Raw genomic sequence first — 27,181 nt, 5'->3', positions numbered from 1 at the left:
CCACTGTTCCCATCAACCTCCAGCAGTTCTTCCATTCATGCTGATTCTGCTCAGTTTCTACCTCAGTCAGTTAGATAACCTGCTGCTGTCATGGTTCTCCCCCTTTGGGACCTTTTTTAGTTTTTATTATCTAAGTCATTCTGTTTTGTTGATCTCTGGTTTAGTTTCCATTTTATGTTATATTTAAGCAGTCTTTAGTTTCTCTCTGCTGACCCCTTGGCCTGTCTCCCTTCTAGTCTCTTCCATCCACACCTGCTCCCTGTCAGCTGATTGGCCCAGTCTCTGTCCTGTCCCCCATCTTTACTCAGCGCTGGTTCCTTGTTGGTTGCTGGTTGCTTCCTCGTCTCTGGCTCTCCACCTGGGTTTTCCTGATGTTTGCTGTTTTTTTGTTTCTTAATCTTTTTATGTTTTGGATGTTTGCCTCATTTTTGAATTAAATCTACAAAAAACTCGTCTCTGCTTTTGGGTCCTTAGGTAACCTCCCCCCCCCTAGTTGACAGTGGCTGATATTTTCATATATGCTTTACTGTACAGATGTCCACAGCTGTTTATTGGTTATTTATTCTCCAGATATTGAGTATTAATATAGTAAAACACTTTACAGTGCAATATTCTATTAATATTTATCTGAACTCTGTCACTTTTTCTGTTATTTTTATACATTTTGCTAACGTCCACATTGTGTGATCACTTCTGCTGGAGCGCCACAGTTTCCCCACAGTGGGACAATAAAGGCGTTTTCTATTCTATTCTATTGTATAAAGTGAGCTGAGATGACATGATGGGGGTCTGACACCAACTAGTGTTTATTCTGTTCATCCGCTGATGCAGGTGAGTCCATCCTGCTCAGGTTAGACTCACCTGCTGAACTGATGCTTTTCCACCTTCAGTTAGTTCAGCTTTATTCTATTAACTTAAAATAAAAAATGTGATACGTGGAAAAAGGAAATAATTCATGTGCATTATTTCTTTTAGTAAATATACACTTATGCTTGAAAGTTTACACCCCCCCCCCATTAAACAAAATGTTAAATTCAAACCAGTCATTCAAATAAAGCAGAACTGAAAACGTTCCTGAACTTTACAGAAATATCTGATTTCATTTAGTTCATCAGGTTTGTTCCGTTTCTGCTGTAGATTTAAAAATACTTAAAATCAATGTCATGATTTTCCTTTTAAATCATTTATTTATCATTACTTTTCTCCATTTTAGTTTATTTTACAGTGAACTGATGTTTAGTGGAAAGGTGTGAAAACTTTCAAGCACAACTCTTCAACACCAAGACTCTGGAGTTTTATTTTCTCTTTTTTAGATGCAGGTGAAATAAAGTGAAATTTTTAGACTAAAACAGCCTAAATCCACATCATTTCTTTAACACTTGTAATAAAAATAAAATAGTATTTTATTTTGCATTTACATGTCAAAACCTAAAGAAGAAGGAAGCACAGATCAAACAGAACAAAGCAGCATGAAGGTAATAAATTACATGTGACGTGTGCATAGTACTCTATCCAGTCTGCATGCCGTATTTCTGCTTTAGCTTAAAAAAAGCTCATTAATAATAGTAATAATAATAATCATCAGATGCATCAGGTGTCATGAAGTAAAGAACGGCTCCTATAAACTGCTGGGTGGCTGTAAGCATAAACTGTATCTCCATTTCAAGGCATCTGTGACGCTTGGCTCATTAATGATCCATCAAATGTTGCATAGCCTGATATTCCTCTCTGATCCGTCACTGAGCGATGTCGTAGTAATATTCTCGTAGTCTTGGCTCAACGACAGCGAAGGAGGGACGTTCATCCACCCTGGAAGGAGGAAAATAGAACAAACATTAAAACGGAGGTTCAGCCGTTGCGGCTCGGTGGACGGGAGACGAGTCGCCTACTTGTACGTCCAGCAGGTCCTCATCAGGTCATACATCTCAGTGGGACAGTTTGCCGGCGGCTCCATGCGTTTTCCACTCTCAATCATCTGCATAACGTCGTTTCCTTTCATTCCCTGCAAACAACCAGAAACATTTTCACACATTCAAGGCTGATTTTCACAGCTGGATTCCTGCTTTTACAGCCATGGTCTGCGTCTGTGATGCAGCCTGGATCAGGATTACCTCCAGGGATGGAGGAGGACCGTTACCTTGTAGGGCTTCTGGCCGTAGGAGAAGGCCTCCCACATCAGCACCCCGAAGCTCCACACGTCGCTTTTGGAGGAAAACTTGAAGTAGTTTATGCATTCTGGAGCGTACCACTTGACTGGCCACTTCCCGTGACCTTTGGCCTGAAACAGGAGCGAGACATTAGCTTCCTGCGGTCAGACCAGGTCACAAAGGGTTAACGTCTGTTAAGATATTTCAGCAGGAGGTGGGAATCACCTCCCAGAGTTCCCTGTGATGCTCTCTAGCGCCACCTATGCAACCAGCCAGGGCTGTCTGTTGATCCAAACATTAGCCTGCTGATGGACCAACGTCTGGACGCCGTATTTTACCTCCCAGCGGCTCCAGAAATCATTTCAGCTTCAGATTTAAACAGGAAATCTGTTTTTATTTCAAATGCTAATTTTACTGAGTTTTTTGTTTTGTAGAAAATACCACAAATACTTCAATATACCACAAATACTTCAATATACCATAAATACTTCAATATACCACAAATACTTCAATATACCACAAATACTTCAATATACTATAAATACTTCAATATACCATAAATACTTCATTATACCACAAATACTTCAATATACCATAAATACTTCAATATACCACAAATACTTCAATATACCACAAATACTTCAATATACCATAAATACTTCAATATACCACAAATACTTCAATATACCACAAATACTTCAATATACCATAAATACTTCAATATACCACAAATACTTCAATATACCATAAATACTTCAATATACCATAAATACTTCAATATACCATAAATACTTCATTATACCACAAATACTTCAATATACCATAAATACTTCAATATACCACAAATACTTCAATATACCACAAATACTTCAATATACCATAAATACTTCAATATACCACAAATACTTCAATATACCACAAATACTTCAATATACCATAAATACTTCAATATACCACAAATACTTCAATATACCACAAATACTTCAATATACCATAAATACTTCAATATACCACAAATACTTCAATATACCATAAATACTTCAATATACCACAAATACTTCAATATACCACAAATACTTCAATATACCATAAATACTTCAATATACCATAAATACTTCATTATACCACAAATACTTCAATATACCATAAATACTTCAATATACCACAAATACTTCAATATACCATAAATACTTCAATATACCACAAATACTTCAATATACCATAAATACTTCAATATACCACAAATACTTCAATATACCATAAATACTTCAATATACCACAAATACTTCAATATACCACAAATACTTCAATATACCACAAATACTTCAATATACCATAAATACTTCATTATACCACAAATACTTCAATATACCATAAATACTTCAATATACCACAAATACTTCAATATACCATAAATACTTCAATACACCACAAATACTTCAATATACCATAAATACTTCATTATACCACAAATACTTCAATATACCATAAATACTTCAATATACTATAAATACTTCAATATACCATAAATACTTCAATATACCACAAATACTTCAATATACCACAAATACTTCAATATACCATAAATACTTCAATACACCACAAATACTTCAATATACCATAAATACTTCAATACTAGTCAGAAGTAGTTCTACCTGCCATCTTTGCTGTGATGTTAAACTTTCTTTCCAATATTTGGAAATTGATTTCCATAATATTCCTCCTCCAGTCTAGGAGAGCAGAGCAGCTCCAGAGAATATCTAGAATAGATGCTAAACTAGAACCGTAGGTGATAATGCATAAATGTAGGTCAGTCCTTCATCCCAGTTAGCAGAAACGTTTAAAGAGGTCAGAGGTCATGGGTGTGAGATGATCAGAGAGCGTTTTCTAGGTGATCTACTATCAGAGCCGAAGAGGCGGATCATCAGACATCAGTGATGCTGCAGCATCCTGATGATCTGATTGGCCGGTAATCAGACCAGGCGTTCAGCTGGTTACCTTGTAGTAGTTCTGTTCTTCTGCCACGGCCTTGGAGAGGCCGAAGTCGCTGATCTTCGCATAGTGCTGAGTGACCAGCAGGACGTTCCTGGCAGCCAGGTCTCTGTGAACAAAGTTATGCTCCTCCAGGTACTTCATCCCCATGGACACCTGATGGACCAGCTCTGTGATGTTCTTCCCCGACGTGTTTCTGGACAAAATCAGTCGTTAATAGCAGCAGCAGCTCAGACTAAGGCAGTGGTTCTCAAACTTTTTCTGTCATTCCCCACTTTGGACAAGGGGGAATTTTCAAGCCCCGCCTGTCCCCATCGCCCCAACACAATGCTAATGAAATATTCAACAATCTTAAAATGTTCCAATTTTATTGAAGTAACAAGTAGTATCTAAATACAAATCTACATCAAATAACAGCAAGCTCAAAAATAAAGAAAATAAAAATGCAGCTGTGTCAAAATTTGTATCAAGCTCAAAGATAGAAAAAATTAAAGTGCCACTCTGCAATCTGTTAATAAAAGAAAAGAAGTGAAATCCATCTGGCAATACAGGTCTATTTATCCCTGCATTAGTGGCTGCAATGAGCCTGTTTTGCATTGCAGTTTCTCAAAACGGGGCTGCAGGCTTGATACTGCCACTCTCAAGTCATGCTCAATGTTCTGCTGAGATCTGTATTTTGTTTTCATTGAAGCAGCAGCTGAAAAGCCCATCTCACAGAGATATGATGTGGCAAAGGGAAGAAGAATGCACACAGCTCTCTGCCCGATGAGTAGATACTCGCTCTCCACTCCTAACCAGAAACATGAACATGTGGCTGTGTGAATCAAACGCCGTTATTTATTTAAGATAAAATATTTCAAATTCAGTTATTTATGATCAACCTGCGCCGTCAATCCCGGCGCATGTGCGCTTTATTTGCAGTCTGGACGCAAAAGTTAAACATGCTGTGTCTCTGCTCTGACTGCAGCGCTGATAGGGACTCCTGCAATAGCGGGGGAGAACGGGGTTGGGACGGGGGAGGCGCCCCACGGCAGCACCTGCCGCTGGAGGACAAGAAAAGGAACGATACGTGCTTTCACGTAAGAGTCTCCAAAAGGCGCTAGATTTGTTTTTTTGAAAAAGAGTCGCTGGAGGGGTCTGAAATATAGCGACAAAGTCGCTGAGTTGGCAACACTGGGGCGCGAAAGTTTATTCCGTTACAAATAATATGCCGACGTCACGTCAATCATTATTTTGGCACTTCAGTTCCAGGTGAAATGTTTCTCATATCTAATGTTCTTTTAATTAGACTGCATGTAGGCTAGTAATGATTACTTTGTGGGTTTGATTGGTCTAAAAAGCGGCAACATACAGCTATAAGGACAGTTTGCTCTCACACATTCTACATTTATAGTCACACACACACACACACACACACACACACACCGGAACTTGGCGCGCCCCACCTGTCACGTCTCAATTCCCCACCAGTGGGTCGCGCCACACACTTTGAGAACCGCGGGACTAAGGATCAGAGTCACCTTCTAATCTTAAACTGTGCAACAATCAACAGACAAAATACCCGGAGAGAAAAAAACAGATAAAACTGCAAAGAAAAACAAAAGAAAATGATTTCACACCAATAAATTTAAGTCAATAAATTATTCTGTTTAATATAAACGTTAATTATTAAACAGTAAATGGTTCAGAAGCATCCAGGGATAAAATGAGTGAATGTAGAGATCAGCGTTTTGCTCAGATCCTCTGGTTTAAAAAAACTGAATATAAGTGATTCTCTACTGCTGATCCACCTGGAGGCTCATCGCTCTATTTTATTCTGCTCTATTTTATTCTGTTCTATTCTGATTTGTTCTGTTCTGCTTTATTCTGCTCTGTTCTATTCTGTTCTGGTCTATTCTGTTCTATTCAGCTCTATAGGTTTTCCTTCTAAATTGTTAGAAGCAGGGGATTGTGCCCCCTGGTGGTCACGGTTGGGATCACTCCTTCAATAACACTGCTTCAGTTAAGGCAGTGGTTCCCAAAGTGTGGGGCAAAAAAAAACAGTGCTTGCTTGACTGAGCATAATGGACAGTTGTGACACTGCAACCCAGATTTGAGAAGATCTGCAGCAACAAGCAGGCTCACTACAGCCACTGAAAAGATGTGAGGATTAAAGTACAAAGAAAAAACTCTCAGGGAGCTGTTCAATGTTTTCACTCCATTTTGCACAGAGGCTTTTTTAATGTATAGATTATAGCAAAGTTAAATATTGTTACAAATAAACAAAAAAAAGAAATATGTTTAAAATAACACAGACAACAAAGAATCCTCTTCTAATCTACATTATAGAACTATGAAAAAAATACAGTTACACAAAAGTGTTCCACTGTAAAGATGGTGTAGTTTGTTTTGTTGCAACCTGAAGCGTGAAATAAACTTCAGTGGAATTTGAAAACAAAATATGTGTATAGATTTATTATATCTGGTTGAACGATGTGTGTGCCCAGTTGATTATTTTTTATTTTTTGGGTTGGGGCGTGGAAATTTTATTGTAATCCAAAGGGGGGCCCAGAAGAAAATCTTTGGGAACCACTGAGTTAAGGCATCTTGAACAGTGTCAGGACTCAGAGGACTCCGTCTTTTTTTGTCTCTGTTTCTATTCTGCTTCTTCTTTTGTGATGTTTAATGGTTGTTTGCAAACAATTTGAAAGTCCTTTACCGCCACCTGCTGGCATGGATTAAAGAACAAAATGACAGAATATTAAATAACCTGGTTGGAACTGGATCTAACATCCAAGTTGAAGGCTTAGATGAAGACAATAATTTTGCTAACTCTGAAAGTTCAACTGGATCAAAGCAGTCTAAACCCGGTTCAGATTCCATGACTACCTCAGATGCTGCCCCCCCCCTCCAGAGACAAACCAATCGTAGATAGAGGAGTACTAATGATCTTATTTTAATAAGATCATCTTATTTATAAAACATCCCATAAAATCATTGCTGCTAAGAGCAGGTGGAATGGCGGTTCAACAGAGCTATGGCTCTGGGTGAGTTTGGCAACTGGATTAAAAAGAAATCTAGGATTATTCTTATTCTCCTCTATTAATGATGAGAAGTATGCTGCTCTTGCTTTACAAAGGGTCCTCTTATACAGCAGTAAACCATTTTTCCAGACTAGGAAGGACTCTCGCAGGCCTATGGAGCGATATTTTCTCTCCAGTTTCCTAGCATTTTGCTTCAAAGTATGCAGCTCTGCATTAAACCAAGGAGCAAGCTTTCTATTTTTAACGGTTTTCATTTTCAAAGGAGCTGCGTTGTCTAAGGCAGTACGCAGAGAACTAGCAACCCCATCAACTAAATCATCAACCTGTGAAGGGCAATAAGCTATGCTTTTGCATAACTTCTCCAGAACTTCTCTCCAACATATCAGCGTATCTGCCGTGTTCCAGACGAGCGCTGAACCTGTTTCTACCTTCCAGCTACTGTATAATGGCGTATTGGCAGCGTTTTGGTATAGCAGGGGTTCACAGGAGGAAACCGTCAGTTCTCCTCCAGAATTCATCCCCATCATAGGGTGAGCCAGAAGGTGAGTGATGGATCCTCCCTGCGTTCACGCCCACCACCAACACACTTCCTGGCAGACATGACGCTCAATCTGCTGACAACAGAAACCTGATTTCTTTATTCTACTGTCGGGTGGTAACCAGCAGCTAGGTTAATACCGCGATCAAAGACATCTCTATCTGCAGGCCGGGCGCCTCCGGGTGCATCGCTGCCCCCCTCAGGACTCATCATTTCCTGGCCGTCACCCTGCCGTGCGTCATGCAGAAGTTAGGCTGTCGTTGGACAGAAGTTCTGGACTCGTTCTGAATCCTCTATGTTTACGCCCAGAATAGAAAGAATCCATAGAAAGTTCAGAGTTTAGGAGATTCTGGGACGTCAGGCAGACGCTGGATAAATCAGCAGGATGTGACAGGAGCTGAAGTATAATTCTTATCTTTATGTGCTGTTATACAGCGCCCTGCCAAAGTTTTCACGTCCCCCTTTTGACCTTTTGCCTCATTTCAGGCTTCAAACATAAAGATATAAAATTGAATGTTTTATTTAAGAATCAACCAGTGGGAAAGAAATTTATTGGATATTCTAAACTTTTTTTACTAAATATAAAACTGTAGAGTGGGTGAGAAAAGTTAATCAGCTGTTTTACTTTAAGTGCATCAAACAGCGATGATCTCTGATTGATCGGGTGTTGATCTAAATGACTAATCTCTAGAATCCAGTAGAATCAGGTCTCAGCAGTCTGCTTACAGCTCAGAGAGGAACATGGAAGACCAGGCAGGTCCCAGATACTGACCACCAGAATCTAGGGAGACCGCCGTCCCTCTGAACCGCAGACTGACCAGAGGAGCATCATCCCTCTGGATGGGACGACCAGTCTATGTTGCACAGATCTGGCCTTCATGGAAGGCAGACCTTCCCTGGAAGGTTTCTGGTTAAAAGTTTCCCACAATCCTCCTGGGAGACGCAGCAAACATGGAGGAAGGAGCTCTGGTCTGATGGAACCGACTTTATGTTTGGTGTAAAGCAACACAGCTGATCCCCCTGAACACTGTCTGACATGGCGGTGGCAGCATCATGGCGTGGGCCTGCTTTGGTTCAGCAGTGAAAATGATTAAAGTGATGGGAAGATGGAAAGAACCAAAGAGAGGAAAGAAAGGAAAGCTGCTGCAGTCTGCAGACCAGAGGCTGGGACGGAGATCTACCCAGAACAGGAAGCAGCATCTACAGTAGAACCAGGATGGGCGGTGTTTCTAACCCCCACCCCTTAACCTCCACCTGCTCCCCGGGTGCCACACAATGGCAGCCCACTGCTCCCCAAGGGGAGGGGCTAAATGCAGAGAGGGAATTTCGCTGCTCTGTTCTGTGACGGTTTAATGACAATAAAAACGCTGTAAAACAAAACAATAAAAAAATCCATCTATAGTCATCAAGAAGGAAACGTCTCTTTATCATCCTGGAAATGTTGGGATCTAAGGTGTGTTTTTATAAATGATTATTTCTATTCAGCTGTTAAATAATAATGAATTAATGTAATGAATTTCAGTGTGAGATAGATCTGTTATTATAGAATCTGCTTCTGCAGTAAACAGGATGAATGTTGAGAACATACTTGTTTTTCTGCAGAAACTTGTTCAGTGGTCCCAGTTCAGCCAGTTCCATGACCAGCATGAGGTTCTCTGCCTCACAGATGCCGATCATCCGAACGATGTAAGGATTGTCCAACTGCTGCATGACGTTCGCCTCTCGCAGCATTTCTTCCCGAACGGCCGGGTTGTTGTCGTCGTTCTTCAGGATTTTAACAGCAACCGTTTTCTCTGTTCTGATACAAAGAGGAAAGCATGAGAACATGGAAGAACAGCTGGAGTCATCCATCCTTTCTAACACGCTTTATCCCTGCTGGAGGGGGTCAAACTCGTGAAGTTTGACCCACTAGAAGAGCGAGGTGCGCTAGGAGCCTTTTTCCACCTGGATCTCCGCTATTTTTTATTGAGCATAAATCAAAAATGTCTGCATCAATCTCACTGCGACCCGCTGCTGGAGGATAACCAGCCCTTAAGGAGGATTTAGAATCAACCTAACAGTGTTTCTGGACGGTAGGAGGAAGCCGGAGTACCCGGAGAGAACCCACGCATGCTCAGGGAGAACATGAAGACTCCATGCAGAAAGAATCCGTCCCAGGAATCGAACCTGAAACCTTTACAATGTAAGCCAGCAGTGCTGCCCACTAATCAGGAATTCAACATTTTATCTGCAATGATTTCTGTTTGCAGACAGAAAAGTTAGAGGAATAAAACCACATCAAAGAAAAGAAAACATTAAAGGAATATTTACAGAGAGAGAAAAGCCACAGAGATCAAAGAAAAACCAAAAGAATGAAAGAATAAAACATTAAAGCTTAAGAACAAGAAAACCCCAAAGAGCTCTGAGAATTAGGAAGCCACCTGCAGAACAAACTGAAACTGAAAAATATGAAGACAAACATGAATCTTAGCAGAAACGTTTTAAAGTTTCAAAGATTCTTCAGTGGTTTTCTGAAATGATCTCTGCAAACAGATCAGCTGGCTGTGACTCTGACCTTTGACCCTCTCATTACTTCCCACCTTCTTCAGGTAACTGATGGCTCCCACAGGCTGCCAGTTAACCCCACACCGCTCCCCGGGGGGCCGCATCACTGCTGCTCCCCAGGGGGAGGGGCTAAATGCATTTTGTTTTTCTGTAATGTGACGCTGGAATGAGAATAAAAGTCTGTGAAATGTGAGGATTGTTAACTGAGATCTTTTTCTTTGAATCTTTGGCTGCAGCTGAAGAAATGCAAATAATCTGAAGCTGCTAAAGCCTGAAGCAGCATTCATCTGTAACCACAGCATGCTGCCCCCCCCCCACTTCCTGTGTGGTAGCATCAGACATGCTCTGCTGAGGCTCTTTCTGACTCAAAGCTCACATTAAACAGTCAAATCTTTGTGGGACGGGATTATTTTGGGTAGTTTAACTGAAGCATGTCCAGGTTGAGCAGCAGACCTGCTGCTTCTGTCTGCTAACTTTGCAAATGATCACCACTACTGTCCCCAAATGCAGCAAAGCATGGCTTCCTGTCAGGCAGAGAGAAACAGGAACACACTGAACATCAGCAGCTGGTCATGATGAGGCCGTCGGTCCGGCTTCATACTTCCTCATCTTGTAGATCCCTTTCATCACGGTGCCAAAGTTTCCTGAGCCCAGTTCTCCATCCTCTAAGAAGAGCTGGTCTCGAGCCACGGTGGAGCTCCTCAGCTCGTCAGGGTCTGCATAAGGACTTTCATAGACCTCCGTGTCCATCGGCATGGCCTCTGAAACAGGAAACGCTCCAGTTAGGGACCAACTTCCAGCCGTTTCACATGATGGAAGGATGAGAAAACATTTCTAAAGCTTGGATTTGATCTCATCTTCATGTCTGTTCTGGTTGCTGGAGGTCAGCAGGTCAACCAGCAACATCTTCCTATTATAATTCATCTGAAATCATTTATAAATACTCACCATCATGGACCTTCTGCACCAAACTGGAAACCAGCAAATTTCCATCTCTACAGTTAGTAGAATCTAGATTCTAGATATTCATTTTCTACAGATTACTGAACTTTATATCTATATAAATTTATATTTCTTACTTCATGGAGAATCATAATAGTTTATCAACATAGAAATATTTCTCCAAAATGCTGAAACCTTTGATGAATGAAAATAAGAAATCATTTGATTCCAACAGAACAGGAACTTTTCCTTCTAGGATAGAAGCTCTGAACGTTTCCGTCTCCACAGCGAATGAAGGACGGAGCTGAACCTGCCTGACCTCCAGCCTGAACTCTCCGCTCTAATTCTACAGATCCAAACCTTACGGATGGATTTACCATCTGCTGTTTCATTAACTTGGTAGGTTTTTATGATAAACCTGCCAACCTACTATTTTATGATGAATGAACAGTAATTCTGATGGAAAACTGAAGCCAATCAACCTGCTGTTCTAGATGCTTTAGGTCTTTCTCTGCCCTCAGGTGGTGGGGATCTATAGACCTATAGATCTGTCTGATCTATAGAGTGACTGATCCAGGACAAAAGCTGCTGGAGGACCTGCTGTCCGTCCTTTTTAGGTATTATTATTATCATTATTATCGTATTTATTGTAATACAAATACTAAATAGATATTATTATTAGTTTTATTATTATTTAATTTTAGTCCAGTCAGCAGCAGATATCCAAACACCTTAAAGTCACAGAAACTGCATGGTCTACTTTCTCCCAGTAGGGGGCGTCAGTGTCCCACAGGACTGGATGTGAGCTGCAGGACTTTAAACATCCTGCTGCTTCTAACTTTGACATTTAGACGGATTATTGTCATTTTCTGCACAGAGTGGAAAGAAAACGAGGTTTGTTTTAGTGCAGCTTCCACTAAATGAACATTTCCTTTTCTTAAAGATCAGCAGTGATCAAATCTAAACAGAGCGGGAGAAAAAACAAGGAGTAAAAAACTGATTGATCTGGAAGTTCAGAGCGTTAATATCTATGGTGCAACTCTGCAGTGGTTTGGTGTCATCAGTTTGATGCAGCGTCTGTGATTTACAGTTTATTCAGCAGTTCATCAGTTTTATTCAGCAGATCATCAGTTTTATTCAGCAGATCATCAGTTCTATTTCATCCCTACTGACCGCCAGAGGGCGGTGCTGAAAGCACTGAATGTTCCCTTTGGGCATGCGCAGTTCGAGTAATTATACCAACAGAGTCACACCTGTGACACCGGATGACCACTCAGAAGCTATATAGCCTGGTGTCATCCTTTGCTCTGCTCCTTTTTTCTTCTCGCAAGCGGTTCGCTAACTTCCCCGTTGTCTGAAGCCCCTGTCTCTTGACCGGAGTTGCGGTTATTCTCCGCCCTCCCAGGGCTGCAACGGGTCGATTCTGAAGATTACGGAAGGTAAGTGAGTTGTTTGCTGGTGATGGTAGCGTCCGCGCCCCCTCTCCCGGCTCACGACTTTAGCTTTTTACCTACAGCTTCGTGCTGTTTTGTTCCGAACTGGTGACGGCAGCGTTTTCGCCTCTACTCCCAGTGTGAATAACTTCACTGCTGAAGTTATATACGGCTAACGTAGTTAGCTTCTTTAGTTTGTTGGTGTTATACCTGGTGACGGCAGCGGTTTTCGCCCCCTCTCCCAGTATATTCCCTACTTTTTTTCACCGGTCTGCGCTGCTATAATTACTGACGGCCGCGGTTTTCGCCCCCTCTCCCAACCAAGTGTGGTCTACTTCGTTGCCGAAGTTGGAGACGGCTAACGCTGTTAGCCTTTTTTGGTTTGTTTGCAGCCTTCTTCATCGGTCTGCTTAATTATAAATGGTGACGGCAGCGTTTTCGCCCCCTCTCCCAATATCAACCTTTTTTGCAGCCTTTTCGTTGGTCTGCTCTCTTAATTGGTGACGGCAGCGTTTATCGCTCCTACTCCCTACTTAAGTTGCCATACAGCTAACGTTGTTAGCTTTTTTTTTGTTTATTGCTTTTATACCTGGTGACGGTAGCGGTTCTCGCCCCCTCTCCCGGTATCGGCCGCCTTGTGTCCGCAGCCTCTTTCGTTTCTCTGCTGTAATTGGTGACGGCTGCGTTTGCGCCCCCTCTCCCGATTTTCGATAACTTTCTGTTCTTTAAGCCTTGTCGGCCTTCGACATGGATGGCTCTCACAGCTGCATAGATTGTGGGGCTGCCCTGCAGGCAGAGGATGGCCACGACCTGTGCCCTACCTGCCTTGGACATGAGCACCTTTTGGAGGCGCTGTCTGAGAACCCCTGTATGAACTGCAGCTTTATGCCCCATGCAGTGAGGGTGGCCCGGTTGGCCCAGTTGTGCCCCCAGGAGGGCTCGGACCTTCCGCCCTCTGGGCAGGTGGTTCCCCCCAAGCGTTCTAAGCGCTGTGGTGGGACCACAGCATCTGTGCCCCTCCCCCGGAGGAAGCGGGCCAAACCTGACCAGGGCCTGTCCACAAGGGTGGAGCAGTTGTCAGCAGAGCTGGCAGAGATGAAGTCCTTGTTGCAGACACGGCAATCTGATCCCTCGCTCCCAGTGGTTGGGCTCTCTTCCCCACCAATGCCCGAGCTGGTTGTAGAGGATGACGTTATCTCTCTGGCTGCCTCCGCTTCTCATTTTAGAGATGAGGAGGAGGCAGGGTCCTCTCAAGCCTCTGAGGCTGGTTCATTTTCATCTCAGAGTGCGGTTGGAGAGGCCGGGTGACGGTTCCATGCGGGAGGTCATGTCTATGGCCCTGAAGCAGCTGCAGCTGGAACTCCCACAAGGAGAGGCATCCAGCTCTGGCAGTGCTTTTTTCAGACGTGGAAGGGCTCCTACTCCTTTTTCTGTACCTCCATCAGAGGAGTACCTGAAGGAGTTACACGCCTGTTGGCGGGAACCGAGAGCGCTGTCGCGTCTCTCCTCGGATGGTCGTGTATTAGCTGCCATGCATGAGTCAGTGAAGGCCGGCCTGGACCGTATGCCAGCAATTGAACCAGCTGTTGCTTCACTGATTGTGTCACCAGATGAAGCCCTGCGTCCTGATGTCCGGTGCCCGCGGACTCAATGTCGGGTTACAGATGACCTCCTCTGTAAGGCGTACAATGCAGGAGCGCGTGCTGGCCGCCTTGGCAATTCCCTGGCGCACCTCATGTTTGCCCTGTCTGCATCTGTTCAGGACACTGGTGGTGCAAGTGCGGCGATTGGTTATAGTGACGCAGCGCTGCAGGCCTTCGCGCTGATGACCAGAGAGCTTGGACGGGTCATGTCTTTCCTTGTCCAAGCTCGTAGACAGGTCTGGTTGGCACAGTCTCCTCTGACTGAAGCATGCCGTAGGACCCTCAGGGGTGTCCCGGTTGTACCAGGGGAGCTGTTTGGATCAACTGCCTTGGAGGCACTTGAACGGACTGCTCAGGCACGTCAGACTAGCCAGCAGCTTTCCGGCCTTCGCAGGAGCATACCTGCCTTTCCCCAGCGTTCGGGCCGCCCTGCCACTACCCCCAGCGTTCAGCCACAACCTCAGACCGGTGGCAGACCTGTTGGTTCCTATCCCCATGATGTGCGGCAGAGACCGAGAAGGGACTTTCGTGAGCCAGTCTGCCGCCCTGTTAGACAGACCCGGGCCTCAAATCCTGGACGCCCTCCCCCCAGAGCCCCCAGGGGCCGTGGGGATAGAAGATGATGCCACCGGGCCAGCCGTCGGACATTTTTCCCATCAGCAGCTGAATTTCTGGGCTGCTCATGCCGTAGATCCATGGGTGGTTGCCACCTTAACCAATGGCTACAGGCTCCAGTTCCGACGGCGGCCCCCCCTCTCACACCGGGTCAAGATGACTGTCATCACAGACCCGGTGAAATCTCAGGCACTAGACCAGGAGCTTTCCGCCCTCCTGGGCAAGGGGGCAATCGAGTCTGTAGATCCTCTGCAGCAACCCAGAGGCTACTACTCCACATACTTCCTTGTGGCCAAGAAGACCGGCGGTTTTCGCCCCATTTTAGATCTAAGGGGACTGAATCGGTACCTGAAGGTCCTTCCCTTCCACATGCTCACCATAACAGAGGTCCTTCAGACCATTGTGGCGGGAGATTGGTTTACATCAGTAGATCTGACAGACGCCTACTTTCACGTGCCTATTGCGGCAGAACATCGCCGTTTTCTCAGGTTCGCCTATCGGGGGCGCCATTGGCAATTCCGGGTGCTCCCATTCGGGCTCTCCCTTTCCCCGAGGGTGTTTACTCGATGCGTGAAAGCAGCCCTCTCTCCTCTACAGGCCTCCGGAGTCAGGATTCTGCCATACCTGGACGATTGGCTTCTTTGTGCTCCCTCTCAGGTAGCTGCCTCTCGGGATACGTCCCAGCTTCTACTTCATGTGTCAATGTTAGGCCTCAAAGTCAACTTGGCAAAGAGTTGTCTGGTTCCATCTCAGACAACCACCTTTCTTGGGATGCATCTGGACTCTGCTACCATGATGGCCCGTCCATCTGTTCACAGGGTGGACGACATACTCCAGCTTGTCCGTCGATTCAGACTGGGCAGGGAGTTTCCCTACATCACCTTCCTGCGAATGCTGGGCAAACTGACATCAGTCACTCGTGTCGTGCCCTTAGGGCTGCTCCTTCTGCGTCCTTTGCAGCGATGGCTCAACAGCTTTCGCCTAGACGCCAGGCTGCACAGGCATCGCAGGCTAATGGTGACCAGGAGCTGCCTCCATGCCCTAGCTCCTTGGCGAGACGGGACCCTTTTGTCCAGTGGTGTTCCAATGGGGCTAGTAGTGTGTCGAAGGGAGGTGGTCACCACGGATGCCAGCCTCATGGGCTGGGGTGCCGTGTGGCAACACAGAGCTGTTCGGGGTCTCTGGGACCCAAGGGAGCGCACCGAACACATAAATGTGCTGGAGCTGCTGGCTGTGCACATGGCCCTCAGGTGCCTTCTGCCCCACCTAGAGGGAAGGAACGTGCTGATTCGGACAGACAACACCTCTGTTGTTTATCATATAAACCACCAAGGTGGCACCAGGTCAGCACGTCTCTTGAAGGTGTCGAGGGATCTCCTGGAATGGGCGTATCCCCGTCTGTGTACCCGGCGCGCAGCGTATCTGCCAGGACGGCAGAACCAGGTTGCGGACTCTCTATCCCGCCAGGCACCTGCTCCGGGAGAGTGGTCTCTTCACCCCGACGTAGTGCGCATAATCTGGAACCTCTTTGGGCAGGCAGAGGTAGATCTGTTCGCCACAGAGGAGTCGACCCATTGCCCCCTATGGTATTCCCTAACCGGGATGGCGGGCGCACTGGGCCAGAATGCACTGGCTCATCCATGGCCTCTCACTGGTTTGGCCGACTCTACGGAGGGTTCTCGAGCAGGGCCACAGAGTGTTGCTGGTAGCTCCGTTCTGGCCAGCGCGGCCGTGGTTCCCGCTGCTTTGGAGTCTGTGTCACGGTACTCCATGGCGTCTTCCAGCAAGGAGGGATCTGCTGTCTCAGTTGGGGGGACAGATATGGCACCCCAACCCTCAACGTCTCCAGCTGTGGGCATGGCCCCTGGGAGGCTGACTGGGTGTTCAGACACCGTGAGACACACCGTATTGAGTGCTAGGGCTTCCTCCACTCGGCTGCAGTATGCTAACAGATGGCGCCTCTTTTCTCAGTGGTGCTCTGCCCACAATGGGAACCCGCTTTCCTGCTCGGTGCCCACTATTTTGGAGTTTCTCCAGTCTCTCCTTGATAAGGGCCGCTCTCCTTCGACCCTTAAAGTGTATGTTGCAGCAATTTCATGTCTTCACCGAACTGTTGACAACCGTACAGTGGGGCGCCATGAACTGGTTTCACTTTTTCTGCGTGGTGCTCGTAGGTTGTGCCAGCGGCCAGCCCCACGAGCCCCAGATTGGGATCTGCCATTGGTTCTCACAGCTCTGTGCCACCCTCCATTCGAGCCTTTGGCACAAGCAGAACTCAAGTGGCTTTCCTGCAAGGCTGCTTTCCTGATGGCTATCGTCTCAGCTAAGAGGGTCAGCGAGCTACATGCTCTTTCTGTCAGCCCTAGGTGTATCAGGTGGAATCCAGATGGCTCTGGTGTTACCCTGTGGCCTAATACTGCGTTTGTGCCTAAGGTGTTGTCTCCTTTTCACCGTAACCAGCCATTGCGGCTCGCTCGGTTTCAGCCTCAATCTGGTACAACTGAGAATGAGTCTGAGTTGTTGTGCCCAGTAAGAGCGTTGGAGGCATACAGCTTTTCCTATGCTATGGGGGTCCAAGGTTAGGCTGTCCTCTTTCTAAACAGCGTCTGTCCCATTGGATTGTGAGTGTCATCTGCCACGCCTACGCTGCAGGTCACTGCTCCCTGCCAGTCGGTGTGAGAGCACATTCCACCAGGAGCGTCACCGCTTCCTGGGCTGCTTTGAGAGGGGTTCCGCTGGAAGCTATATGTGCTGCTGCTTCATGGGCTTCCCCAACCACCTTCACCAGGTTCTACAGTGTCAATGTGGCTGCCCCTCATCCCCTGGGTCAGGTCCTTTTACAAGGTTCTGCTGGGCCTCCTCTGTGAGGTATGTGCTCAGGATTCCTTGTGACATCGTTGGCATTAGTCATTCAGTGCTTTCAGCACCGCCCTCTGGCGGTCAGTAGGGATGAAATAGAACGAAAGTTACGTATGTAACTACGGTTCTATGAATCCCGGATGACCGCCAGAGCTTCTCTGTCACTCAGAATCCTTGCTTTTGCGAGAAGATTCTGTAGGAGCAGAGCAAAGGATGACACCAGGCTATATAGCTTCTGAGTGGTCATCCGGTGTCACAGGTGTGACTCTGTTGGTATAATTACTCGAACTGCGCATGCCCGAAGGGAACATTCAGTGCTTTCAGCACCGCCCTCTGGCGGTCATCCGGGATTCATAGAACCGTAGTTACATACGTAACTTTCGTTTTATTCAGCAGAGAAGCATCTATGTAACGTTACCTTTTGGTTTAAAATATTTACTTTCTATCATTATCTCCGTTAAGAACGGTTCATGAAATAAAATGTTTTGCTGTTTATATAATTTGAGAAATGAACATATTGTTTGTAAAAATAAAGGTAAATGGATGAATTAGTGAAGTAAGTGACTCATTATTAATGATATTATCGACTCATTTCTGTTCAAACCTGCACGTTAAAGAACCCAGAGCTGAATGCTGAGGATTATGATTACATTTTATTTTCTGCTGTTTTTCTGAGTATATCTGCAGCCGAGTGATGATCGCTTCATGACTTTAGAAGAAATGCTGATTTTTACTGAGGAGCAGATTTTTGATGTAAATAAAGGATTTCTACTGTTTTCCAGCTTTTAGCTCAGATCTGAGCTTTCTTTCTAAAAGCTGTCTGGTTTCATCTCTTCCTGCACTGATTGCAGGTTTCTGATCGTCCATCTTTAAAAAGTCTGACCTGCTGGTTCAGATGAGTTATTTTAAGCAAACTGCTTCATATGAGCAGAGATAGAAATCTCCTGTCTAAACCAGACTATCTGAGTCTGAGTTCCTCCTCAGACCCTCAGAGCTCACCTTTGCTCGCTGCCAGGTTACCGGACACCCTGGTTTCGTAGGGATTGAGGTCTGTGTGGTCATGGCGGCGTTTGTGACTCTGATTCTCCCAAACAAACATTGGAAAAAACAAACAAACAATGAAGGAAAAGGGTCATTAGTGATTAAATCAATCCTGGGATGCAGGTCAGATGATTCTACTGCTGGACTTCATCCATCTGAAGCTTCAGCTCTCAGCTGATTCTCTAAACCTCAAACTAGACTTCGACACAAAGGATTGAAGTTTGGATCAGCTGAGGATCGTTAAACGATGATGCGACGCCAGGAAGCAGGAAGGAAATAAGTTTAGGGATGAAAACAATCAGCTGTGAGCAGAAAAGCAGCAGCTTCAGTCGCTTCGCTCACAGTCTGCAGGAATCTTCAACATTAATACGTAAAAACACAGATTTTCAGGTTAACAAAAGAGCCAGGAAGCGGTTCCTACCTTCCTTCCTGGGATGTTGAGCTGCCCAAACATGGAGCGAAGGCCATCGGCTGCATTTTGCTGGAAGCAAAAGAGGCTTTGATGATTTTCAGTCAGATTTCAAACCTTCAACCAGCAGAACGTGGAACCATGGAGGAACATCAGCTCCACCTGCCCTCAACATCTGAAGTCACGGTTCACTGGATACAGCTGCACAACATCCCCCCCCCACCCCCACCCCACCCCCCACCCCCCCCCACACACACACACACACCCAAACACCACCACCCCCCACGCAGTGCTGTGAACCGTGAGGGAAATGAACCATCAGCTTCTGGATCAACATGTGGCTGAAAGCCCAGAATCTGTTTAACATGATAGGAATGTAAGAGCGCCACCTAGCTTCCCTCACTAGAGCTATAGAAAGTAGATCAGAGTTTTCTTTTTTTCTACTTTGGTTAGATACTTTTGGTTAGATTTTTTTCTACTTTGGCAGATAGCCTTGAAAAGGTCTCAGTGAGTAATTTGGTCAAAAAGAAAAAGGTTCTACTTACGATGGCGGAGCCAAAGCCGGGATGTTGCAGCGCAGGTAGCGGCCGCCCGATCATCACTGCAAATAACAAATATTAGACATCAGCTGTGGTCCAACTGGAATCAGGACAGTTCTGCAGCTGAGCCAGTGGTTACCAGGTTCCCCGTCTGGTCTGGGACACGGCTCTGTGAGGACGCGCAGCAGGCCGTCTGGTTTGTAGGAGTAGTGCTCCACCAGCTGTCAGGGGAAGACATGGTTAAAGGTCCCACAACAGAAATTTAATCTGAAACACTCAGAATAATCAGCCAAACCATAAAATGATTAACCTCAAAGCAACAACCATCACCTCAACCTACGGCATTAACAATAAGAACCCAGAAGGTCTGATCACATAGGCTGGAAAAGGCTACATAATCTGTTGATAATCTGCTGATAATCTGCTGATAATCTGCTGATAATCTGTTGATAATCTGTTGATAATCTGTTGATAATCTGTTGATAATCTGTTGATAATCTGCTGATAATCTACTGATTATCTGCTGATAATCTGCTGATAATCTGCTGATAATCTGTTGATAATCTGCTGATAATCTACTGATTATCTGCTGATAATCTGCTGATAATCTGTTGATAATCTGTTGATAATCTGCTGATAATCTACTGATTATCTGCTGATAATCTGTTGATAATCTGCCGATTATCTGCTGATAATCTGCTGATAATCTGCCGATTATCTGCTGATAATCTTTTAATAATCTGCTGATAATCTTTTAATAATCTCCTGATAATCTGTTGATAATCTGCCAAAGTCACAGGTGACCATAGTGACATCAGCCAGTCGCTGACCTGCCACAGGGTGTCAAATTTCTTCCCGTCAGGGATGGAGAGCTTCCCGCCGGCGTCCCTGTCGATCCGATAATGCATCACTTGGCCTTCATGCAGCAAACATAAAGCATATGATCCGTTTTGATCTCTCTGCCGGATCCTGAACAGAAACACCACAAAACCTCCTTTCATCTCAGTGTTTTCTGAACGTTCATTCTTCTTTATTCAGAGGAAAAAATACCAAACTATTTATAGATAAAGACAGTTTAAGATGAAAAAATAAACCTCAACCTTTATCAGTAATGCTGCTTCTGTGACTTCCCCTTTCATGTTACATCAGTAAAACTGTTATGTCACAGGAAGTGGAGAAAAAAACTGCTTCTGTTGAACAAGCAGGACTTCAGGTTCCTCCAAGTTACGATGAAGACGAGGCTTAAAATGGCTTCTTTCATTTCAGATGAAAAGAAAAACTGCATGCAAACATTTCAGGATTTGGTCTCAGAGGCCGTCCCTTACAGAAAGGGGGCCAACAGGGGCCAACAAGGGCCAACAGGGGCCATCAGGGACCATCAGGGTCCTACAGGGGGCCAACAGGGGGCCAACAGGGGCCATCAGGGTCCTACAGGGGGCCAACAGGGGGCCATCAGGGTCCTACAGGGGCCAACAAGGGCCAACAGGGGCCCATCAGGCTCCTACAGGGGGGCCAACAGGGACCAATAGGGGGCCATCAGGGTCCTACAGGGGCCAACAGGGGGCCATCAGGGGCCTTCAGGATCTTACAGGGGCCAACAAAGGCCAACAGCGGCCATCGGGGTCAATGGGGGCAACCAGGGGCTTACAGGGACCAACCGGGGGCCATCAGGGTCCTACAGGGGGTCAAGAAGGGTCAACAGGGGGCCATCAGGGTCCTACAGGGGGCCAACAGGGGCCAACAGGGGGCCATCAGGGTCCTACAGGGGGCCAACAGGGGTCAACAGGGGCCATCAGGGTCCTACAGGGGGCCATCAGGGGCCTTCAGGATCTTACAGGGGCCAAAAGGGGCCAACAGCGGCCAACAGCGGCCATCAGGGTCAACGGGGGCAACCAGGGCCCTACAGGGGGCCAACAGGGGGCATCAGGGTCCTACAGGGGGTCAACAGGGGGCCATCAGATGCCGTCAGGGTCCTACAGGGGGCCATCAGAGGCCATCAGGGTCCTACAGGGGGCCAACAGGGGTCAACAGGGGGCCAACAGGGGCCAATAGGGGGCCATCAGGGTCCTACAGTGGGCCTTCAGGATCTTACAGGGGCCAAAAGGGGCCAACAGCGGCCATCAGGGTCAACGGGGGCAACCAGGGCCCTACAGGGGGCCATCAGAGGCCATCAGGGCCCAACAGGGGGCCAACAAAACACGAATTCAGTGAAATCAGAGAGAAATTGATCCTAAAGTCCAGATGGGTTCCTTCTTCCTTTCAGCCATTTTGAATAAACTGGAATGAAGAACAGATGAAGGAACCTTCTAGAAATCTTAACGTTTCCAGAATTAGTCGAACTAGAAACCTCTGACATTCTACTGAGGCTCACAATCACTGAGGAAAACACGTTGACACTATAGAACCCAATCATATAGAAGCAAACTTCCTTCAACGTTTCTGCCTATTTCTAGCTTTGCAAAGTTGGCGCTAACTGTTCCCAGCCAGCGTGTCAGCTCGGAGCAGTGACTGCTGGGAGCTGATGCGGCTATTCTGGTCGCCAGCGGAGGCGTCACAAACAGCCCGACCACAGAGACAGGAAGTGCAGCGCCATTCAAGCAAAGGCCCACCGAGAAACGCAGCGTTTAACTGCAGCAGAAACGCCGTCAGAGCAGACGGACCCCTGAACTGAACGGCAGCGCCATCTTAGGCTGTTTCTGAGGAAAAAGGCGGGTTCTTGTAAGATGTTAGTGAAAAGGGGGCAGTCGCCCTGCCGCCGGCGCTCGGCCTACAAGGCCACTTCAGGAAGTCCTCTGCACAACTGTCAGAGCGGAAACCACACAGACTGTGAGAGTGTGAGGGGGTGAAAGTCTTTAGTGCAAATATTCTGCCTCTTAAAGTGGAGCTAAAACCCATTATGCATCACCAGTAACACCAGTAACACCAGTAAGACCCTTTGCTAGATAAGGTTGAACTTCAAAGCTGTGAGTTCCACTGAATACGTTAGAAAGAGTGACTAGAAAAGGACTTTGAAATAAAGAAATCCTTGTTTCTGTGAAAATGACAGTGAAACAAAAATAAGTGAGTGTTTGTTTTACGTACAGGAACTTCCCATTCATGCGCGACCCGTTCTGCAGCCGGGGCTCCGAGTCCTCCCGAGTTATTGCTCCGTGGAACCAGGGCATCTTCTCATGTGCAGTGGTGGAGATGAGCTTCTCCAGCTGGGGCCTCTGGCTGATGATGGCCTGCTCCAAGGCGGCCCCCTACAGCAGAACAGACCCCCGACCCAGAAACAACAAAAGATCAGCGCGATAAAGACGGCTTCATGTTCTAGAAGGTTCTGATCTACAGATGGAGATTCATTATGTAACCTTTCTGTTTGAGCTCAGCTTCAACCTCTGGTTATATTGGATAGTTCTGCTGCTATAGGCTTAGACTGCTAGAGGACATAGGGACCCCTTTTTCATCATTCTGCTTCATTCTATCTCTATTCTCCCACTCTGCAGAATCTGTTAGTCCAATCTCTAACGTTCTGCTCTCTCTGCTTTTTCTCATAGTAGCTTCATCTGGTCTGTTCCTGTTTGGCTGTGACTCCATCCTGGAGAGAAATATCAGCTGTGCTGCTGCCATCAACACCTTTGTTTCTAGATGTTGGAGCTTGGTCTGTTTTCCAGTGTAGTCCTGTTTCTCTGACTGTGACAAACTGGATGTGCTCTCTTCATCCTCTGACATGGGAGCTGGCTCGGAGCTCGTCTGATAAACTGTTTCTTTCCCAGTGAAAGCTTCCTGTGGAGCCAGTTTACCATTAGCATTCTGTTCTGGTCCTGTTGGAGGTTTCTTCTTGTTCAAAGGGAGTTTTTCCTCTCCACTGTTACTACAAGCATTCTCTCTGTAAAGTGACCTGAGATGACATGAGGGGAATTGGTGCTATAGAAATACACTGAATAGAATGAAGCCTCAGAGTATAGTAAAGTTGCTGAGGTGTTTTTGAGTTCTTTCAGGTGAATTTAAAAGTTTAAAATGATGAAAGTGCTACTTTTCCATCCAGAGGTTGGACTGGCCCCGTGAGGGTTCTGGCCAAACCTTTGGTGCTGTGTGGGGGGACAGCCCAGGGGCCAGGTAGCAGGGGCCAGGTACCAGCGGCCAGGTACCAGGTAGCAGGGGCCAGGTACCAGGGGCCAGGTAGCAGGGGCCAGGTACCAGCGGCCAGGTAGCAGGGGCCAGGTACCAGGGGCCAGGTACCAGATAGCAGGGGCCAGGGGCCAGGTACCAGTTACCAGGGGCCATGTACCAGGGGCCAGGTATCAGGGGCCAGGTACCAGGGGCCAGGTACCAGTGGCCATGTACCAGGTGCCAGGTATCAGGGGCCAGGTACCAGGGTCCAGGTACCAGGTAGCAGGGGCCAGGTACCAGGGGCCAGGTAGCAGGGGCCAGGTACCAGGGGCCAGGTACCAGATAGCAGGGGCCAGGGGCCAGGTACCAGTTACCAGGGGCCATGTACCAGGGGCCAGGTATCAGGGGCCAGGTACCAGGGGCCAGGTACCAGTGGCCATGTACCAGGTGCCAGGTATCAGGGGCCAGGTACCAGGGTCCAGGTACCAGGTACCAGGGGCCAGGTATCAGGGGCCAGGTACCAGGGGCCAGGTACCAGTTACCAGGGGCCATGTACCAGTTACCAGGGGCCAGGTACCAGGGGCCAGGTATCAGGGGCCAGGTACCAGGGGCCAGGTACCAGTTACCAGGGGCCATGTACCAGGTGCCAGGTATCAGGGGCCAGGTACCAGGGTCCAGGTACCAGGTACCAGGGGCCAGGTACCAGGGGCCAGGTATCAGGGGCCATGTACCAGTTACCAGGGGCCAGTTACCAGGGGCCATGTACCAGTTACCAGGGGCCAGGTACCAGGGGCCAGGTACCAGGTACCAGGGGCCAGGTACCAGGGGCCAGGCCTTTGAGGAAATTAGGAACCCGAGGAACGTCAATGAGACAGACTCAGTAGGAACTAACCTAGAATGTCTAACCCAGCCTTAACCCAGAGGGAAGGCTCATAGATTCCTCTCATCACTCACTGCATCCCCTCCTTTCTAAGGAAAACCAGCTTCAAACTGACCTGCAGGTTCCAGGTCTGCTTCACGTACTCCCGGATCAGTTTCTCCTTTAAGTCATCAAACCGCCCCACCTTTGGCTGCATGTTCTTGGGTCTGTTGCACGGCTTCTTTAACAGACACACCAGACCATCCGACTCCACGGAGTGATAGTCGATCACATCCATGGGGCTGCGGTGGCTCTTGCCCCCAGCTATAGCGTATGTTTCGTTGGGTTGCCTTTCGATGGTGTAGTGGTAGAATCGACCCGAGTTGGACAGAGACAGAGCAAAGCCTCCCAGGTAGTTCCGACTTTGGCGTAATAAGTACAGGCCGTTGTTCTTCCCGCCCTGCTTCAGGAAGTCCTCTGCCTCTTCCCTGGTGATGTTGCCGTAGAAGAACGGCAATGAATTCATGTTGTCGGCCATGTTGAATCTGTGGCGCCGCTTCCTCTTGAGATGTCTGCAGTTAAGAATAAAGCAACAGGATCAGTCCGGGATGAGAAACACCGACTTTATATGAAATGACCGTTAATGTGTCGTCACTGATCTGGAAGAACAAAGGTGAGATTGAAACAGACTTTGATCCTCCAGGGAATAAAGACATAAAAATGTTTTTAAATGCAGAACAAAAATGATCAATTCGCTCTAAAAACAAAAGATGGAGACACTGATGAGAAGCAGTGATGTTGGTCATAAGGAGGCCATGTTTAAACTAAATCACCGCCATAAGCGGCTGAACCAGGTGTAGGTGCGGCCGCAGCAAGGCCAGGTCAGGCTGGGACCGAGCGGATCTACCTGAGTCCATCTGGGTCAGGGAACCTCTGCCTCATGGCTGAGACCTTTGAACATCTGGATCTTTGGTCCTTCAGGACATTTCTGACCCTCCTCCTCTGTCCGGCTGCTTGGTTCTGATCTTGCACACTGAACGTCCAGGCTTTCGACTTTTCTCACCCATGTTTTCACATACTGCACCCCACCCAACACAAACAGACTTATCTCTACACACATCAGTGTTAACTTTCCCCATGAGCATTTGCATTAAATGGTTCATAGGATGCAAAACCCAGTTTCCATGGTCATAGATGAATAACGATAGTTCAGGGGGTGAAATAGACGTACAGAGAAGATCAAACCACATCAACTCCTCCTTTCTCTGCAAATCTCACTATTCTAAACTTCCACCATAAAACAGGAGAATCCAAACGAAGCACAGAGTGACGTAAACTCGGGGATGTTGCCTTATTTGGTTCTGGCCTGGACTTTTGTTAGGCCCTGAAATGTAGATCCAGACCAGCCCACTGGTTCCCGGCCCAGGAACATGAGTAGAGGAAGATGGAAGACAGCAGTTTAGCTGTTTAGCTGTAGTTGGGTTTACTGCTACAGAATTAACAACTAGGCAGTTTTCTATAGAAAATGAGCCAGAAGGACGGGAGGAAAAGCAGAGTTCCAGGCGGACCGGAGGAAGAGGAACATTTTCTAGGTTTTCCCAAGGATCCAAAGACTCGACAGGAAAGGATTATTTTAGTCTATCAGAAGATGCCGGCAGAGTTTGATGCTTTTTGCTCTAAGCATTTTATTAAAGATCGTCCCACCGTAAGGCCGTCACGACCGCATGCTGGAAGTATGATTCTGTCGCTAAGCTGTTGATAGCAATGCTAGCATATCTATGGTGACCAGGTTTGGGTTTCTGAAAAGGAGGACACTTTTTTATGCTGCGCTGTAGGCGACCAAAATCCTGAACGATTTTGGAATTCATTTATTAGGTCTGAAAAGTCGGACATGTCTGGGAAAAAGAAGACATCTGGTCCCCCTACCATATCAACAATCTGATGTTTCATTTAGTGCTTGTTGCTATGATGCATCTTTGCTCAGCAGCTTCACTCGTTGTAAACCGACCAATCAGAGCACAGCTCATCTAAATATTCATGATCAAACCATAAAAGGAAGAAAACCTGTTATGGTAGAGAACAGCAAATATGCCATTTTCAGCCCAACCAATGCTACTCATCCATCATCCATCCATCCATCATCCATCCATCATCCATCCATCATCCATCCATCATCCATCCATCCATCATCCATCCATCCATCATCCATCCATCCATCCATCCATCATCCATCCATCCATCATCCATCCATCCATCATCCATCCATCCATCCATCCATCCATCCATCCATCCATCCATCCATCATCCATCCATCATCCATCCATCCATCATCCATCATCCATCCATCCATCCATCCATCATCCATCCATCATCCATCCATCCATCATCCATCATCCATCCATCCATCCATCATCTATCCATCCATCCATCATCCATCCATCCATCCATCCATCATCCATCCATCCATCCATCATCCATCCATCCATCATCCATCCATCCATCATC

General features: G+C 46.5%; 1 protein-coding gene across 3 annotated transcripts in view; it reads right to left on the bottom strand.

Annotated features, from left to right (window-relative positions):
- Positions 1–1,385: 1,385 nt before the first annotated feature.
- Positions 1,386–27,181, bottom strand: part of syk (spleen tyrosine kinase) — a 38,457-nt gene continuing 12,661 nt past the window's right edge. For 2 of the 3 annotated variants that reach the window (XM_038275964.1, XM_038275966.1), the window contains exons 2-14: positions 24,813–25,248; positions 22,807–22,967; positions 20,556–20,694; positions 19,865–19,946; positions 19,732–19,787; positions 19,199–19,258; positions 18,736–18,820; positions 10,846–11,005; positions 9,289–9,498; positions 4,146–4,335; positions 2,138–2,278; positions 1,890–2,002; positions 1,386–1,809 (exon numbers count right to left, since the gene is read on the bottom strand). In XM_038275964.1, the coding sequence (XP_038131892.1) occupies positions 1,737–1,809; positions 1,890–2,002; positions 2,138–2,278; positions 4,146–4,335; positions 9,289–9,498; positions 10,846–11,005; positions 18,736–18,820; positions 19,199–19,258; positions 19,732–19,787; positions 19,865–19,946; positions 20,556–20,694; positions 22,807–22,967; positions 24,813–25,248 (1,906 nt within the window). In that variant the 3' untranslated portion in view covers positions 1,386–1,736. The remainder of the gene's footprint in view (positions 1,810–1,889; positions 2,003–2,137; positions 2,279–4,145; positions 4,336–9,288; positions 9,499–10,845; positions 11,006–18,735; positions 18,821–19,198; positions 19,259–19,731; positions 19,788–19,864; positions 19,947–20,555; positions 20,695–22,806; positions 22,968–24,812; positions 25,249–27,181) is intronic. The other variant, XM_038275965.1, reaches the window with a different exon arrangement.

The sequence above is a fragment of the Cyprinodon tularosa genome, unplaced genomic scaffold (assembly GCF_016077235.1).
Source record: "Cyprinodon tularosa strain WSP-4 unplaced genomic scaffold, ASM1607723v1 ctg983, whole genome shotgun sequence".
Lineage (NCBI taxonomy): Eukaryota > Metazoa > Chordata > Actinopteri > Cyprinodontiformes > Cyprinodontidae > Cyprinodon > Cyprinodon tularosa.
Note: the sequence above shows the minus strand (reverse complement) of the source record. Positions and strands in the feature narration are given on the sequence as shown.